This window comes from Dermacentor andersoni, chromosome 1, assembly GCF_023375885.2.
Source record: "Dermacentor andersoni chromosome 1, qqDerAnde1_hic_scaffold, whole genome shotgun sequence".
Taxonomy (NCBI): domain Eukaryota; kingdom Metazoa; phylum Arthropoda; class Arachnida; order Ixodida; family Ixodidae; genus Dermacentor; species Dermacentor andersoni.
The window spans coordinates 210,487,454-210,504,685 of record NC_092814.1 but is presented as its reverse complement, the minus strand read 5'-3'; the positions used below and the strand labels follow the sequence as shown (position 1 = coordinate 210,504,685).

At 42.0% G+C, this 17,232-nt stretch overlaps 1 protein-coding gene across 2 annotated transcripts in view; it reads left to right on the top strand.

The window, feature by feature from the left end:
- LOC126547431 (uncharacterized) overlaps positions 1 to 17,232 on the top strand; it is a 75,878-nt gene that overhangs the window by 17,500 nt on the left and 41,146 nt on the right. For both annotated transcript variants that reach the window (XM_050195431.3, XM_055063010.2), the window contains exons 5-6: positions 7,741 to 7,809; positions 15,450 to 15,553. In XM_050195431.3, the coding sequence (XP_050051388.2) occupies positions 7,741 to 7,809; positions 15,450 to 15,553 (173 nt within the window). The remainder of the gene's footprint in view (positions 1 to 7,740; positions 7,810 to 15,449; positions 15,554 to 17,232) is intronic.

Here is a 17,232-nt window from a genome sequence, read left to right as displayed (position 1 = left end):
TCCACCATGTTTGCACCCACAAAACCAAGAACTCTATAATTATTATCATATCTAGAATGACTTTAGAAGCTCTCCTCTATGACTGTTTATGGACTTCTTTGACAGCAACGCTTTTTCTAACAATCTTGGCTGCTTGCAGTGAGCTTTTAAAGACAGCTTGGTCCCATGACTATCCCCACAAACCTGTACTCTAGGATCTGTACAAAAACCTGCATTCTCTAAATCAAACTGTGAAAAATGAGTACCTTTATTGTGTATATATCATTGAAGTGGAATGGCTAGATGGCAGTTAAGTATACAGACACAATCTGGGGCCTATTTGCGGCTGTGCCATAGAGCTTCATACACAAATTACGAGAAAGAAACCTGGCACTAGTGTCTGCATGAACTTACACTCATGCAGACATGTGACTTGCACTAACATGACATAAGAAGCCAACAAACACTGACACCAAGGACAACATAGGGGAAATTACTTGTGCTTAATAAATGAAATAAACGATAAATTAATGTAATCATGCGAAGGCTGTGGGATCATTCCCCACCTGCGGCAAATTGTTTTTTCATCCACTTTCATTTCCATTAATGTATCGTTTCTTTATTTAACTTATTAAGCACAAGTAATTTCCCATATGTTGTCCTTGGTGTCGGTGTTTGTTGGCTTCTTATGCTATGACTAATAAAAATCGTGCCCCTCGATTAACCTCCTTTCTTCTCATTTATTGTACTAACATGAGAATGACAAGTAGGAAAGAATATTTTCAGTGGCATGTTAGGTTCAGCTAGTTATTTTGGCTGTACAAGTCATGAAAGTAAAAAGTGGCATACAGTGAATGCTTTAAAGGGGTCCTGAGCCACCTCTTGGGTTTGATGAAAAAGCACAGTCCGTGGATAGCAACAGCACAGCCAAATTTTGCAGTCGTGCACAGCATGTGGAGCTCACAAGTGGAGCACAAAGTCACCATTTTCTCAAACACTGTTTTCAAACGAGGCCTTCTCCTCGCCTGTTTCAAAGCTGCTGGTGGCTTGCATATGTCGTCATGTGCAAGATTCCCATAGACAGCTGCTATTGGCTGATAGCTGACGTCAATCAAGAAGGACGTTTGGTTAGTGTGCTTCTTCCTACTGTTACTGTCTATGTTTATTGACACAGTTTAATAAACAAGCTGAAGCAGGCAAAGATCTGCATTTCGAAGATAAAAATTACGTACCTCCTGAAGGAGACAATTATCGTCTGCTCACGCTCGACCGCCTGTGTAGGAACTAAACTTTGGCCACACTGCTTATTGGCGTCATAGCTACTGGGTTTTGCTAATTGTAATTAGTTTTGAGCACTCGACTGGCCTCTAACCATGTGAAACTTAAGGTCAGACCACACATCCGCTTGCCAGTGCCCGCTTAGTCCTGTCTAGACGCCTTGGCAGGCATCACTTCGTATTGAGCTATTGACAGCACTTCAAAATGCACAAATTGGATGTAGCTACTATCTGTCGGTCAAGCTGGTGCAGAAGAAAGTCAATCCGCACCACGTGGCACGGCCAGACTGGAGCACATGAGTGCAAGCACGCACTCCAGCCCTGTTATACACATAGCAAATGCTGTGCGTAAGCACTACAGTTGCATGTTGCTGCGTTTGCTATGTATCATAGATACAGTTGACTTCTGTTAATTCGACCCGGGTGGGACCGATGAAATTGATCGAATTATCTGGCAGGTCGAACTGCACAAGACAAAGAAAGAAATAAAATGCTAAAGCACACCACTGATTCTTTTACCAGTATTTGCCCGATTCTAACCCGTCCCCCAATGAAACAGGTGCCCACTTTCTATGGCTCCAATGTAGAGAACTAGCATAGAAATGATATTAAAGCTCCTCAATCTAATGTGCACCGGATTTTTTTCAAGAGAAATATGTGTTGCACAATGGCAGTCAGCTTTCTAATCTTTGCCGCAATGCATCCGTGTTATGCGGTAAAGCATGCAAACGCCGAGCAGGCGGTTTTGGTTTCGTGTCATACTGTGCAGGCAGTTTTCAGCCCGATTTTCTTAAAAAGGAATTAAGGCATGCATTAGGGAATCGAGTATCTACGATAATCATACATTGTGGGCTTCGGTTATTCCTTGAAAATATTCCTAGGGCAGTCCAAAAATAGGCAGGAGATTTTCGACAGGAGATTTTTTTATGTGTGTTCAGTGCATTCTCTGTGCTCTAAGCTGTGCCGAGACAGACGCCGCCACTAAAGGGGTCACTATTGGGGTCACCATAGGAGTTAGGCACATGCGTGCTCACTGGCCTCAGCTTAAATTATCTGGCAAGGGCCAATTTTAGAATCGAAATAACGAAAGTTTATGCCCATAGAAATGAATAGGCACCAAACGGGACCTTCAGTCAGGATCGAATTATCAGAAAAAAATCTCATAAGCCGGAGTTGTATTAGCAGAAGTTTACTGCACCATGGCCACTGCGGGGTGCCACCACGAGCCTGCTCATTGTAGGTTGCCTGAATGCTCTCCTCCTTGGGGAGAGAGAGAGCATGCAGGCACCTTAGCTCATTGAGCTCACTGCAGCTTGTTGAGGACAACTGCGTTCAAATCGTAAGTGCTAAAATTGGGAATAGTGGCGTTTATGTGAACATCCAAAATAAAATGCACAGTGGTGACATTCAATAAGCAGAGCATTGTGGACACTCCCTGCTCTGCCGTAGCCTTAGCAGTGCAAGGTGTTGAAGAAGGAGCAGGAGCACTGCGAAGGGGACCGAAGGTGATCGTTGATTGCCAATAACACCACTTCTGCTGAACACATTGAAGTACTTCTTGCTGCAAATTATTTCTGAAATAGTTAATTTTAACTTCAAATACATTTCTCGACTTCAATAAAAAGTGTTTCAGGGCCCCTTTAAGGGGACCGCTTAAGCAAAACACTAAATCAGTTTAGATGGATAAAGCATTCTTTGAAAACTCTGTGGTCGTGTACTTCAAAATAATATGTTGATTATTAGAAGGGAAAATGAAGGTCGGAGTTCCAATTTTTGAATTACGTGCCAAATTCCCAACGCCATTTCGTCACTGTGACGTCACGGAGTTCCATGTATATTTTATGTTTAAGTCGTGTTGCCTCAGCAAAAGTTCCCTAAACTCGCCATGGTCAATCTTTGGCTCTTTTAGGACAAAATATAGTCTATGTTTACAGCTAAAAAATTAACTAGGCCCTAGAAGACCCTGTGAAAATCCATGATGGCACAGCAAGCTAGTGTGGGAACTTCAAGAGGCATCACCGCCCATATCTTCTTATTGTGCTTTTTCTGGCTTACCAAGTATCTTATCTTGGCACGAGTGATGTTTTTGATATTGCAGAAGGTCAACTTACTGATACAGAAGAAATTGTTTTTTATTGTCCCTTTAAGGTAATGTACGCCTCAACAGGCATTAATATTTGCTTTATAAATAATTGCCATTTAAAGAAAATAAATGAAGCTTTAGCCAGATGGCGTTAGGTATTCCTTCGTGTAATATACCCTGTATGTAATACCCTCGTGTGAAGGCCCTTAGGGGTAATGTAAATAAAAAAATAAAAAAAATTGCAGCCTCCGTACTGCACCTGCAAAGCCAGTTGTAGGCATGTGTTTCAAGGTGATGTCAAGCATTTTCTCCCTTTTTATTTCTCATGCACATCAAGTGATGCATCTAGTTGAGCTCCATGCGAGTGCGTGTGCAAGTTTCCTGGTTCTCATTGTACTGGTGTGAGACATGCATTGTACTCAAGATAGCATAGCCATCTTGAGTATTCAGATGACGTGAACCTCCCCAGCGCATGGTATTGAGGAGGCTCACGTCACAATAGTGATGGTTATAAAATCGGGCGCTTAGAGGGTATACATCAGGCTACCTCTGATGGCTCCTAAGCAAGTCCCAACAGCAGGGGTGGAGCTCACAAAAATCAATATATTAGAACATTTCATCACATGTGTTATGCAGCAAATGCTTTTCTTTAACCTAGATTCTAATGTGTGCTATCTGCATAATTTTTCTGTCTGCCTGAATTTCCGAGAAAACAGCTTTACAAAGACAGGACTTGGACCATTCTAATCTAATATGGAATGATAATTGCATCATTATGTGTGATTCATTTTTCTAATGCCAATATACAGGGTGTTTCAGCGAACACTTTCAAAAAAATCCTAAAGGTAGGTTTTTCGAGAAAAATAGGAATTCTCTTTAGCAAGCTTTCAGGTTCGGTGGACGTCGCAAATTATGAGAAACATGCGAAGTACATAGTTAAATAACTAAAATTGTCTAACAAACTTTTTAATTAGCAACGTTTGGCGGTTATTTCCAGTGGCGAGTTTGTAGCCACGGAGACGACAATGCCGTATCAGTTTTTAAAGCAAAGGAAAAGTCACTCTGTAAAGCTCTGCAGCCCGTGAAAATCAAGTATTTTTCCCGCATGAAACCGAAACACAGCGAACATGGTGCACCGGAAATCTAGTGCAAACGCAACGTCTGCTGATGACATGTTGCGGTGACTACGACGCCCAATTTGAAATGTCTGTGGTGATTCCCCAGGCTAGGGAGCATCAATGCTCAGCTTAGACCATGGCTGGTGTTATCTTTTCTTTCGTTGGTAGGTGTAAGAGGCTAGCCATCTCCCACTACACAGTCACCCTTTTTGAGAGCCCTGGTAGGCGTTGCCAACAGGTTTGCTTTTTTTTTTTTCTTTGTCTCAACCACTTCTGACGTGGCTACCTGACGAGCTAGATGTGAGGCGTCACTATCCGTTCATTTATTCATTAGGTTCATGCGCTGTTCGTTTATAATCGCTGCGTGTTAGGAGCGCATGAAACAAAGGAAAGGTTTGTTTGCAGATCGAGAAGGACTTTCGCGGCAGTGGCTGCATGCTATTAGTTCTTGTGGCTTGTAGCGCCAGTTTTACAAACACGTTGACATTTCCCTTTAAAGTGCTTGTTTTTGGGGTGCGTGTGCGACATAGCGATTTCATTACCACTGGTGTAACTTCGTCCATTTGAAGATCAAGGTTTCAACACTGCAGTGTTAGTATTGTGCAAATGGCCGCACCAGCGCAACTCCAGTATTCCGTTGCTGAGAAAGTGGACATTGTGCTGGCTTATGTGAGCGCGCAAAAGAATGCAAAGCTGGCATCGATGCTGTATGCTGCCCAACATCCTGGCTGCCGTGTGCCAGCTCACCCCATATTCGTATCAATATTTAATCAGTTTAGGACCAGTGTATCAGTCCATGCACATAAAAGGAAGTGACCAGCCAGTGCAACTGATGATTTTGACACCGATATGCTGGCATACGTCACTGTCAGGCCGGAAGCAAGCATCAGGGAAATTGCCAGCGCATATGGAGCGAGCCCAGCTTCAGTTTGGAGGTCACTTTCAAGACGCATCTACCACCCATATCATGTATGTCTTCACCAAGAGCTGAGACCAAGTGACTTTCAAAAGCGGCTCGATTTTTGCAACTGGTGCTTTATTCAATGCAATAAAGATCCGGAATTTCTCAACAGAGTGCTTTGGCCTGACGAGGCCCAATTTTGTAGGGATTCGAATGTCAATTTGCATAACGCACATTATTGGTGCGATCAGAATCCTCACTAGCTTCTTGAGCATAAGCACCAGGATAAGGTTGTCAGTGAACGTATGGTGGGACATTTATAACGGCCATATTGTTGGTCCGTGTCATCAGCGGAAACTATACTGGAAAGAAGTACATAGAGTGCGTATTAAAGGGTGTCGTCTCCGAGTTTGCCTCAAAGTTACCACCGGCTGAGCTGAAAAAAATGTGGTTCCAGCACGACGGAGCCCCGCCGCATTTTTCTTCACCGGCTCATAAATTCATTGACGAGTCCTTTCCCAACCAGTGGATTGGGCGTGGTGGCAACACACCCTGGCCGCCTAGGTCACCCGATTTGTCACCCTTAGACTTCTTTCTCTGGGGATATGTTAAAAATTAGGTTTTCAAGACGGAACCAGCCAACCTCGAGGATATGAAGCAACGTGTGAGAATCTCCCTCGACAACATTCCCAGACAGATGCTTTTATCTACTATGAACTCCATGAAAGAGCACCTTTGTCTACGCATCGCAATGGACGGAAAGCAATTTGAGCACATCATATAATTATTCTGTGTTGTCGTCCAAAATTATATTACTCTCGTGGAGTGCCCGAATAGACCTACAAACAAATGGAAGATTGAAATAAACCATTTTTGTTCATTGTTGTTTGTTACATGACTCAAAACTGCTAAACATAGTATGAAGTCAAGATTTCCTAATCCTAGGCCAGCACATATAACAAATGGGACAGCAGCTGGTACGAAACAATGTTGCGCTACAATGCCAAGAAGTTGTGAGCTGCGGATCCCTCATTTATTTTAGCTGTCAAGCCCATACCACGTAAAAATAACTCTTGAGAGTTGCGTGTCACGATACCGGCACCGCTAAAAAAAGCTCTGCACTGTCACAAAAGCGTGGCTTTATTCTTTCAACGAAGCTAGCATAATGGGAATGGAAATTAAAGGACTGCTTCCAGAGGCAACTGCACTGGCAGAGCGCCAGGCCAGCATCCAACAGCATCTTAAAATCGACAGCTGCATAGTTGGCGATGACTAGCCTCTGCCTTCCGCCGAGTGAGTAAGCAAAAGATAACACTGGCTGCTCCCTATGCTGAGCGTCGAGGCTTCCTAGCTAGGAAAAATAGCACTTACATTTCGAATTGGCCGCCACAGTCATTGCAACAAGTCACCAGCAGACGTTGCATTTGCTCAAGACTTCCAGCACTTAAGTGCCAAGTTTCATTTTTGAGCGGAAAAAAATGTCGGGTTTTCTCACGCTGCAGGGATTTAGACGACTTTGTTTTAAAAACTGATATGACATCATCTTCTCCGGGGCTGCAAACTAACCATTGACAATAACCACGAAATTTTGCAAATTAAGAAATTAATAGTGAAGTTTAATTAATCAGCTAACTAATTAGTCTGCCCTTGATACCTCCTGGCGTCCGCCACAGCTAGCAGTTTCCTTCTGAAGAGGTTTTTTTTTCTCGTGTTCGCTGAAACACCCTGTATAACTTGACAAAGCTAAGGTAGCTGGTTGTGAAAAGTGGTAGATATCTCATTATATGTGACAACATTGTATGTGACCAGCAGTTCATGTTGCCATCCTTTGTTAGCTTGAGAAAAAATTTCATCATAAAACTGATCATGAATCACATCTAGCATCTGTACTCATAGCAGTAAACAAGAAATAACTTTTTTAGATATTTTAGATATTTATATGACTCTAGTTAAAAAGCAATTGAATGAGAACAAGTTAAGGACCACGCAAAGAGCGATGCAACGAAGATTGCTAGGCATAACATTAAGAGACAGAAAGAGAGCAGTTTGGATCAGAGAGCAAATGGGTATAGACGATATTATAATTGACATCAAGAGAAAAAAAAAGGGAAATGCAATCAAGGACGACAGAAGATTAGGTGGTGCAATGAAATGAGGAAATTCGCAGGCGCTAGTTGGAATCGGTTGGCACAGGACAGGGGAATGGGGGATCGCAGGGAGAGGCCTTCGTCCTGCAGTGTACATAGAACAGGCTGCTGATGATGGTAATGAGCATTAAATTTGTTTGTTGGCACAAAACCATATAACTTGTTCACAGTGTTGAGACATATATAAACAAGGTATACCCTTCAAAGAAAGCCTACTGTTTTCTTTCTTTTATAGGTTGAAGAAATCACAGAACTGATGAAGGAAGGCATCAAACTTAAGAAAACTGCGCATGCTGTGTCTATGGTAAGCTTGCCTTTTTTTTTTACATTACCTTGTTTGTATTATGCATATTTGTAACAAATATTCAGTTAACATATTCACAGGGTGTCTACCAACCGGGAAAACCGGGAAAGCACAATGCGTTGCATAAAGCATGTTCCCGAAAGTCAACTTCGCCTTAATACAGTAATTACGTGGTGAAGCATACGCGAAGTATTGCGGTGAAGCTTAGTGTGTGGAGGGGCAATTGTCACGGGATACAGTATGTATTCCTTAATTATACACGCGTGCACACGCCGTCTCCTGTCACAGTACGAGCATTGATATGCCTAATAAGTGTACTGGCAGGTTTTCAGAGCATTTCCGGACGTGTCTATGGCGATTTGAGCCCTTAAGGGTTGTAAAAGACAGGAATTCACTTTTTTGGACTGCCTGCTTTTTTGGACGTTTTCGCGGCCCCTGGGGAGTCCGAAAAATAGGACGTTGACTGTACAACAGACCAAGAGGATGCTTCAAATGGTCCGTGGGGCGAACGCATGACGGAAGGAGGACAACACAAAGGACCAATGCATTGAGGAATGAACAGGAAAGGAGGTGTGCCGCCGCTTCTTTGAAGGAGCTTGAACTCAAAAAACAAAGTGTTGGCTGATGCCGAGGTGCAGGTGTCCTCATCCAAACCAAAATAAATTCTTTAAAGCAGTGAAATGCAACACTGAGGCGTTGTGCGCAGTCTGAGAGTATGTCAGGGCAGTTGAGGTTGACTTTCCAGCTGCTGAGAGAGAATCTCACATGTGTCAAAGTTCGGGCCTCATACCAATGAGCTTGCTATCAGTTAATAGAAATAACTCATATTCGAAAATGGTTACTTCTGTGTGCATCTCTTTTTATTCGTATTTGAAAACGTTCGACTCGATTTGCAATGGGCTTTAGCATTCTTTTTTCAAAGATATCTTATTTGCTGTGCATTTTACTAACCTGTCCCTTCTGTTTTTCTTTTTTGAATAAAATAAACACTACTCCTTGGTATTCAAACTGGATTAAGTCCTTTTTTTTTTAACATGCTTTTTAACAGCCCGCCTTGACATAAAACAAAGTTCTGTGTCACTCGTGAATTTTGCAAAGGCACTCAGGCAAAACCTGGGAAGCTCAGGAAATTCGGAAATGTCAACTTGGTAGACACCCTGATTTAGTTAACCATTAAGGCCAGGAAACTACAAGAGTACAAGCAAATTGCTGCGAAAGCTGTACCAGTCTATCTTGAAAGGAGGTGTAGTATTCGATGTCACAATTGTAGTGCCGCAGGGCTTTTGCCACACCTTGGTTGCCATGTTTGTATTATATGTTCTTATAACATACATTCATGGCAGATTAAGTTGCTTTAAGGTGGGATACCACGGCCGCCATCTTGCGAGTAGTTCAGATTTCATCAGCAGGCGACAACACTCACTCATGATCGAAAAAAAAATTTGATTTGTCAATTCAGCAGGAGATCTGCTTTGGTCAAGAAAAGCATCTCCGCCACCCCACCCAACTCCTCATGTTTCATGAGCGATGAGTGCTGCCTTGGCCCGCCATCATCATTTTGTTGCTCACGCAGTGTCAATAGGAGTACAACTGAACAATGGCATGACCGGTTCCTTCTCACCTTGAAGCTCACACTACTGGTTGCCTTCATCGATTAGTGCCTATTTTGAAGCAAAAGTAGCACGAGGGAACAGCATACAAAACAAAAGCCCTTTTTCCCATCCATCCAGAGTGCAGCCACAACAAACAGAAACGCCCAGAGCAGACCACTGTGTTCATCTCCCCCTATCCCCATCTTTGGGGTTGCATTCCTGACCACCACAATGCACCTGCCACAAGCAAAGGATGAGCAAATGATTTTATTTGTGGTTATGAGAACAAAAAGGAGAGGGTTCTGCTGGCCGGACCATATCTGTCTTGCGGGGGCAGCATGATCGTAATCTAGCAAGATGGCTTCTATTTCTGTTCATTTGTTAACAACGCTATGTACATTTATGTTAATAATGTTATGTTCATTATTAGAACATCGCACAGGTCACACTATTTCAGAATTAGCATGAAAGAAAGGAACCTTTATTCTTGTTTCGGTGTCTTCATCCCACATGAAGAGCTCCCCGTTTGCTCGGAGCTTGTCGGTAATGAGTGAAACATTCTTACTTGTCGTTTTTTATCCTTAGCACTTGCCCATAACAGCTTTCTTTTCTGCAGTGTCTCACGCGAGTAATCATATTGTATAGATATTTTTGTCCCTTTAAGCTTTTGTGCATTCTTAAACACTGCTTGCTTCCCATTATATTCCTGAATATGAACTATAATTGGTCTCAGATTGCCATGTCTGCCTAAGTGGTTAATTCTACCAATAGATACGCATGATACCTGTAGTTTTGATGCTAAGAAATTGTTTAGAACTTTTTGCTTTAAATCTGAGTCTTTCTCATGAGGATCTTTCTGCATTCCAAAAATAACTAAATTTGAATGTATACTGCGGTCTTCCAGATAGGTTAATTTAGATTTCAAGACCTTAAATAATTTTTCGAGTGATTCGACCTGGGCAGTTCGTTTTTCTATTTCAAGAAAGCGCAAACTAAGGTCAGACATTACTTTTTCCATGCTCTTTTGCTGTTCCCTTATGGTAGCCATTTCTTCAGCTAATTTATTTTACCCTGTCAACAATTCCTTCAGCATTTCTGCTGTATAAGGGCCTGAATTAGTCTCTACATCACCACAAAGAAGTAGCACACATACAGAGAGTATATCATATGCAATCATAATACACCTTTGTGGGCACCGCAGGACCAGAAGGCCATGATAATCGCTACAAAAGCTGCTGTAGCTAGGACTAACCTGCACGAAGTAGAAAAGGGGATTTCGTGAGAACATGCCACAGTCTGATCCGCTGTACCCACTGAAGGTCTAGTTCTGTGGACGATCCTTTATAGGCAGGTCCGATGATGCAGTCGCAGTAAATGGTGCTGTCGTCCTGCCTTCAACGGAAGAAAGGAGTTGCACTGTGAACTAGCTGAGATGTGGTAGTACACGTGTCAGCACAGAGACACATGTTAGTGACAAGGCAAGATTCTGGATCAAGCCTTCTGGCAAAACCAAGCAGAAGAGCCTGCACGAAGTAGAAAAGGGGATTCCGTGACAACTTGCTGCAGTCTGGTTCGCCGTACCCACTGAACATTTCGTCGCCGTTATGCAGAAATTATCGCTCATTTTGTCATTGTGCTGTTTCAATGTTCCTGGGTAACTGCAAAATTACCTAGGGGTTGGAAGAGGGCTCGTGTTTTTCTCATCCTTACGAAAGTCAACCATTTACTCTTAGAAAATTACCGTCCTATCTCATTAGTATCACCAATTTCTAAAATGCTTGAACATGTAATATCTAAACGCATTGCAGAATTTCTTGAACAAAACTCTATACTTACTAACTTTCAGCATGGTTTTAGAAAGGGTTATTCAAACGGAATTCAGTTAGTCACAGTGGTTCATTCATTTGCAGAAACTCTGGATAAGAATGGTCAAATGGACGTCATATTCCTTCATTTTAGCAAGGCGTTTGACAGAGTTATTCATCACAAACTAATTACGAAACTTAAGAACATTAACTCTTTCCCTATCATGGGGAAAATAGGTGTTTTTTGCAGGTTATGCTAGATTTTCTTTTTCTGAACGAACTACTGCACTCGATATTTTATGTAATACATAAACAAAAAGCAGAATGAATGCACTTTTCACGCATAGAAATGTTATTAACGAGATATGTGTCATAAAAAGTATGTGTATAGTGCGAGAATCAAGATTGTGGGATAAAATTGAACAAAGTTTATAAAGACATGCTGGTATCTACTAAGAAAAATATGTAGCAAAAATTATGAGATATACAAGATGTATTGCCATCTAATAGGCACTACCTCCGAAAAAATCTAAATTTTTCATTCAGCAGGTATTCTGCTACAAAAATTTAAGTGCAAGCACTACAGTTTGGCATGCCAGACTGCAGCCACCGATCTTCCGGGCTGGTTTGTGTCGTCACACCTCTCAGAGTCAAAGTCCGACGAAAAGGCAGCATCCTCAGACTTGCTGCTGCTTGATCCATCAATAAAAGCACCGGCAGACTCAGCGGAATAGCGAGATCTACAATCTTTCTAAATGCATGAGCCGTTCCCAGAGGGAGGCCATTTTGCTTTCTACTTTGACGATTGCAAAACATTGGAGTGCATTAAAAATTTAACGCCTGTAGGGGAAAAAAGCAAACTGCTTAGAAAACAAAAATATAGGTCTTTTCCTTCACGTCCTATGGTGCTGGGTGTCCATGAGGGGCGCGGAAGGTCTTGAAAGCAGCGGTTCAAACCATCAATAGTGGGAGGCCATTTTTGCTTTCTACTTTGACGATCGCGAAAACTTTGGAGTGTGCTCAAAAATCACCACCTGAAGGGGAAAAAAGCGAACTGCTTAGAAAACAAAAATATAGTTCTCCTCTTTTACGTCCAATAGCGCAGCGTGTCCGTGAGCGGGCCGGAACGTCTTGAAAGTGGCATTTCAAATCATTGTTAGCGGGCTAACGATGCCCAATGTCCGCGGTACAGAAAGAGTTAATCTGCCAGATATATTTATTGCATGGATTGAAGACTACTTGACAGATCGTGCCCAGTTTGTTTCTGTAGATGGGAACAATTTGAGCTTTCTTCCTGTAACATCAGGCGTGCCCAGGGCAGTGTTCTGGGGCCATTCTTGTTCTTACTTTATATAAATGACATTTTTAACATTGTTTACCAGGACATTGTTTACGAGGAACTCAAATCAGACTGTTCATGGATGATTGTGTGCTCTTTTGTCAAGTTACTTGTACTAATGGTCAATAGAACTTGAATTTAAGACTTAATAAGATATTAAACTTGTGTGATGAACACAGTATGGCTCTAAACACACAAAAAACTGTTTATCTTTGCGCAACTTGTACAAAAACACCATAGTTTGTTTCCATTTTGCATAATATTTTCCCTCGGTACCTACTGTTCATGGGTAATACCTACTGTTAATTGGTGTTATATTTCCATATTTTGGAATGTTTTCCTATGTTATCTTTTATGTTTGTGCTTTTATCTTGCCTCTTGTACCTGTCCTGCATGGACCGATTCTTGGTCTGCAGTATAAAATAATAATAATAATAATGTATTTTATTGTTATTGCCCCATTTTCGATACGCAGGAATGAACGAAGCCGTCACCTCTACAAATGTGTCATTAGCCAACAAATAATGTGCCTGTGTTACGTATACCTGCATGTATTTAATTTGCTGCATTGCCTGGGTAGAGTGTACTAGCCTGGCATTCCAAATGCTCTTTGCACAGTTATTTTCACATATCGCCTCCATCAAAATGCAGCTGCCACGGCGCGGTATCAAACTCTCGACACTGAGGTCAGCAGCGCAAGTTTCTCTCAAATGAGTAGTGTTATTTATTATTCATGTTTTAAGCAGAAAGCAGCACATGAGGAGAGAAATATAATTTCATAAAAAAAACAGTAGTAAAGAAATTCTCTGGGACTAATATGAGACAATTGAATTGTGTGTGTGTGTGCGCGTGCATGCACATGCCATGCGTGGTGCATTGTCCTCTCTGTTCAGAGGAGTGGCATCTCTCTGTCAGGACAAAACAAGTCAAGCATGTTGTTTCGAAGCATGTTTCAATCTTAAAAAATAAAATCATGTATAGTCTGCACCATGTCACATTTCAACTTTCAGGCTTGTATAGTCCACACTATAATTTGGAAAATATAGTATACATCAGGGTGTCCACCAACCGGGAAAACTGGGAATTCTCAGGGATTTTAAGTAGTCTGAAAAACTCGGGGAATTTGTGCCTCCATCAGGGAAAATTAGCTGTAATCTTATTGAAAGGGTTGAAAGTCGCGGTAATGCTGGCTCGAGTAACAGACAGGAATCGTAATGAATCGTCTTTGACGTTCTGTCGTCGGCTGGAGGAGTTGCCAGTGTACAGTCAACGACCGACTTTCCGGATTCCAGATAATTTGGACAGCTTCGCGGCACCACCACATACCCCATAGAGTCAATGTATCAGAACGTCTGAAATTTCGGACGCAAGAACTCTTCGCTGTCTGATTTTCCAGACATTTTTCTGGGACTGCAAGTCCGAAACGGCATTAATCAAAGCCACCACTGCTGCCATTTTGATTACCTCGCCGCCTGAAACCGGCGCTCTTGCACGCAGATCCGCTGGCAGCTGTAGCCACCACTGCGGCAGTGCCTAGCTGCTTCGACGTTCGCTATAAAGCCTCTTGTCGTTGGGTGCCGTATTTTTTATTGAAAGAATTTGCCGCTGTCAGCAATGCCATGGACTTCGCCTTTGTGGTCCTAGCGATTGGCTTAGAAGCTCGGAAAGCATGGTGCATTGCATAATGTCGGGTCCCAAAAGTCAGCTTCACCTCCGTACATAAATTTTACTTGGTGAAGCATGCGTAAAAGTATTGCAGTGAAGCATAACAAACGTGGGATGGGGCTATTGCTTCGGGACACAGTATGTATTCCTTAACTACACACGCGTGCACCCGGTATTTCCTGTCACAGTACAAGCACCAATATGCCTAATACATGTACCGACAGGCCTTCAGAGCGTTTTCGAATGTGCCTGTGGTGGTTTGAGCCCTTAAGGGCAGTAAGTGACATGCATTAATTTTTTTCCAACTGGCCGATTTTTCGGACGTTTTCGCGGCCCCTAAGGAGTTCAAAAACTCAGACGTGGACTGTGCAACTGACCAAGAAGATGCTTCAAATGGTCCGTGGGGCGAACGAGTGGCGGAAGGAGTACAAGAACACAAAGGACCTACACATTGAGGAATGAACGGGAAAGGAAGCATGCTGCCGCCGTTTTGAAGGAGCTTGAGCTCAAAAAAACAGTGTTGGCTGATGCCAAGATGCAAGTGTCCCTCATCTAAACCAAAATAAACTCTTTAAAGCAGTGAAACACAACGCTGAGGCGTCATGCGCAGGCTGAGAGTATGTCAGGACAGTTGAGGTTGACTTACGAGCTGTTGAGAGAGAATCAGAGAGAATCTCAATTGTGACAAAGTTCGGGCCTCATACCACCGAGCTTGCTGTCAGTTGATAGAAATAGCTCACATTCGAAAATATTTGCTTGTTATGCATCTCCTTTTTTTATTCATATTTGAGAATGTCCAACTCGATTTGAAAATTTTTTTTTTAGGCATTTTATTTGCTGTGCATTTTACTAACCCCTCCCTTCTATTCTCTTTTTGAATAACATGAACACTACTCCTTAGTATTCAAATTGGATTTAGTCTTTTTTTTTTCATTTTTTCATATGCTTACTAGAGAGTGACAGCATCGGACGATATGGTTTCAGCTCGTCTTGACATGAAATATAGTTCTGCATCACTCAGGGAATTTTGCAAAGGCACTCGGGGAAAACCTGGAAAGCTGAGGGAATTTGGAAATGTCAACTTAGTAGACACTCTGATACATATATATATCCTGTAAAAAACCATCATGATTTCTTACCAAATTTTCAACCCTCTTCCCCAGACAGAATGTTCCTGTGCACTATGCAGTACTAAAAGTAATGCTAAAGAAAAAGTAACTCTATTTAACTTTTTCTTAGAAACATGTCCTGGAAAGGCTAGCCTCATTTGAAGGGCCAGCTGAGAAGTCCGAGTTCTTTCAACGTTTTGAAAAGTATCCCGATACCATTTGCGAACAAGACAGGTATGCTTTATTTTTCTCTAACCATTTCTTGTGCAAACTTTGTTTTGCAAGTAACAAACATGTATTGCGCATGTGGATGACACACAGGAGAAAAAAGTTTCCAGTAAAGTCTTTTGCAGTATATATTAAAGCGTTCTGTCACAAATTCCACTAATTGTAGGGAGCTTATGGCACATTAAATTTCTAAACTAGTGATCATAAGTGTTCGGAGAATGACCACAAGTTATTATAAGGCCATTCACATTCCACCTAAGGTATGTATCAGGCCTTGTATTGCAACCTCAAAAGATGCAGCCCAGAGGCCTAATTGCAGTGAGCTGCAAAGTGTGGACATTTGCAAAAATCCTAGGCAGGACAGATGATCTGGCAGCACTTTGTCTACAAAAATTATGTAGTTGGAGTCGCTGAAAGTGTGAACCAGACAGTATAGGATGTTCTTACAAACAGCCACAAGAACAATATCTCATGGCCATGTTGTGGGATGGAACTACAGATGGAATAACAATGAGAACAAAAAAAAGAAAATTTTTAGCAAAATATGCAAGTATCGCCAGGTTTAGGTTAGTACAGTTATTTCAGCAATGTATGTATTGACAGCAGATGTGCGAAAATTGGGCTTGTTAACGACATTGCAAATGCCCCAAACTGGTTCAGTTCTTTGCATTCACGGTAGTATTGGAAAATTTCTTAGTTCATGTGTACTTGACATTCCTGCTTATTAGCAACTTCTGTAGAGCAGGCATGCCTAAGCCTCACAGAAGTACTGCACAGTCTTGTGCAGCAGCAGTCTTATGCAGCACAGTCTTATGCAGCAGCAGTCTTGCTATACTGCACACCTTTGACTGAAGGACATGTTTGCTCTCTCTGCCTTACCACAACTTCCTTGCACACATGCACTGTACCCATGCTTGCAGCTAGTAACGCCATTGCTGCCCATGGCGATTCAGGTGACAGAAAATAAACAGTGTATTAGCGTCATCATGTTTATTGTTATACTATGTAAACTTTAGACTAAATATGTATTTCATGCACTGTGGTCATCTACAGTGGCTGAATACATATAGGTAAATGTAAAAGGGAATTGACTCTCCAGCGGTCATGCATCGGGCCCCACATGACACATGAAAATATCCGTTCTGGTCAGGTAGCGCCCGATGCACACATGCTCGTGTTCCCCGGTTATTTGGGTTAGTAGCGCCAGCTTTCGCAAACTTTTTCAAGTAGTAAGTGCGCTTCTCAATGTCTCCAACCTTTTCTTTTATTTATTTTTTTCCCTTCCTTCATGTTTGAAGGGATTCTCGCATGATTTGTGGTGTGAGGTGGCGACAGCCATAATGGCCAGTATATTCCTATGAGGATCGCCCAGCTCATTGCGGGTGGTTTGAATAGCAGAAGATAAGTAATCTTTTGGAACAAAATAAAGGTTACAAGGCTTACACATGCAATACAGAGTGATTTTATCTTTGCCTTTAGTTGCATTTTAAAATTCAAATGCCAGCTGTTAGGGTCTGGTCATAACACTGTGTCATGCAATAAAAAGGAACCTTCATAATTTTGGTGGAATGTTTAATAGTTTACCAAACAGCAACAAGCATTTTGAAGCTCTCAAAGCAGAAGAATGTTTGCTTATTAACACTTTGCAGTCAATTGCAATTACCCAATTTGTGGTCATCCCCGTT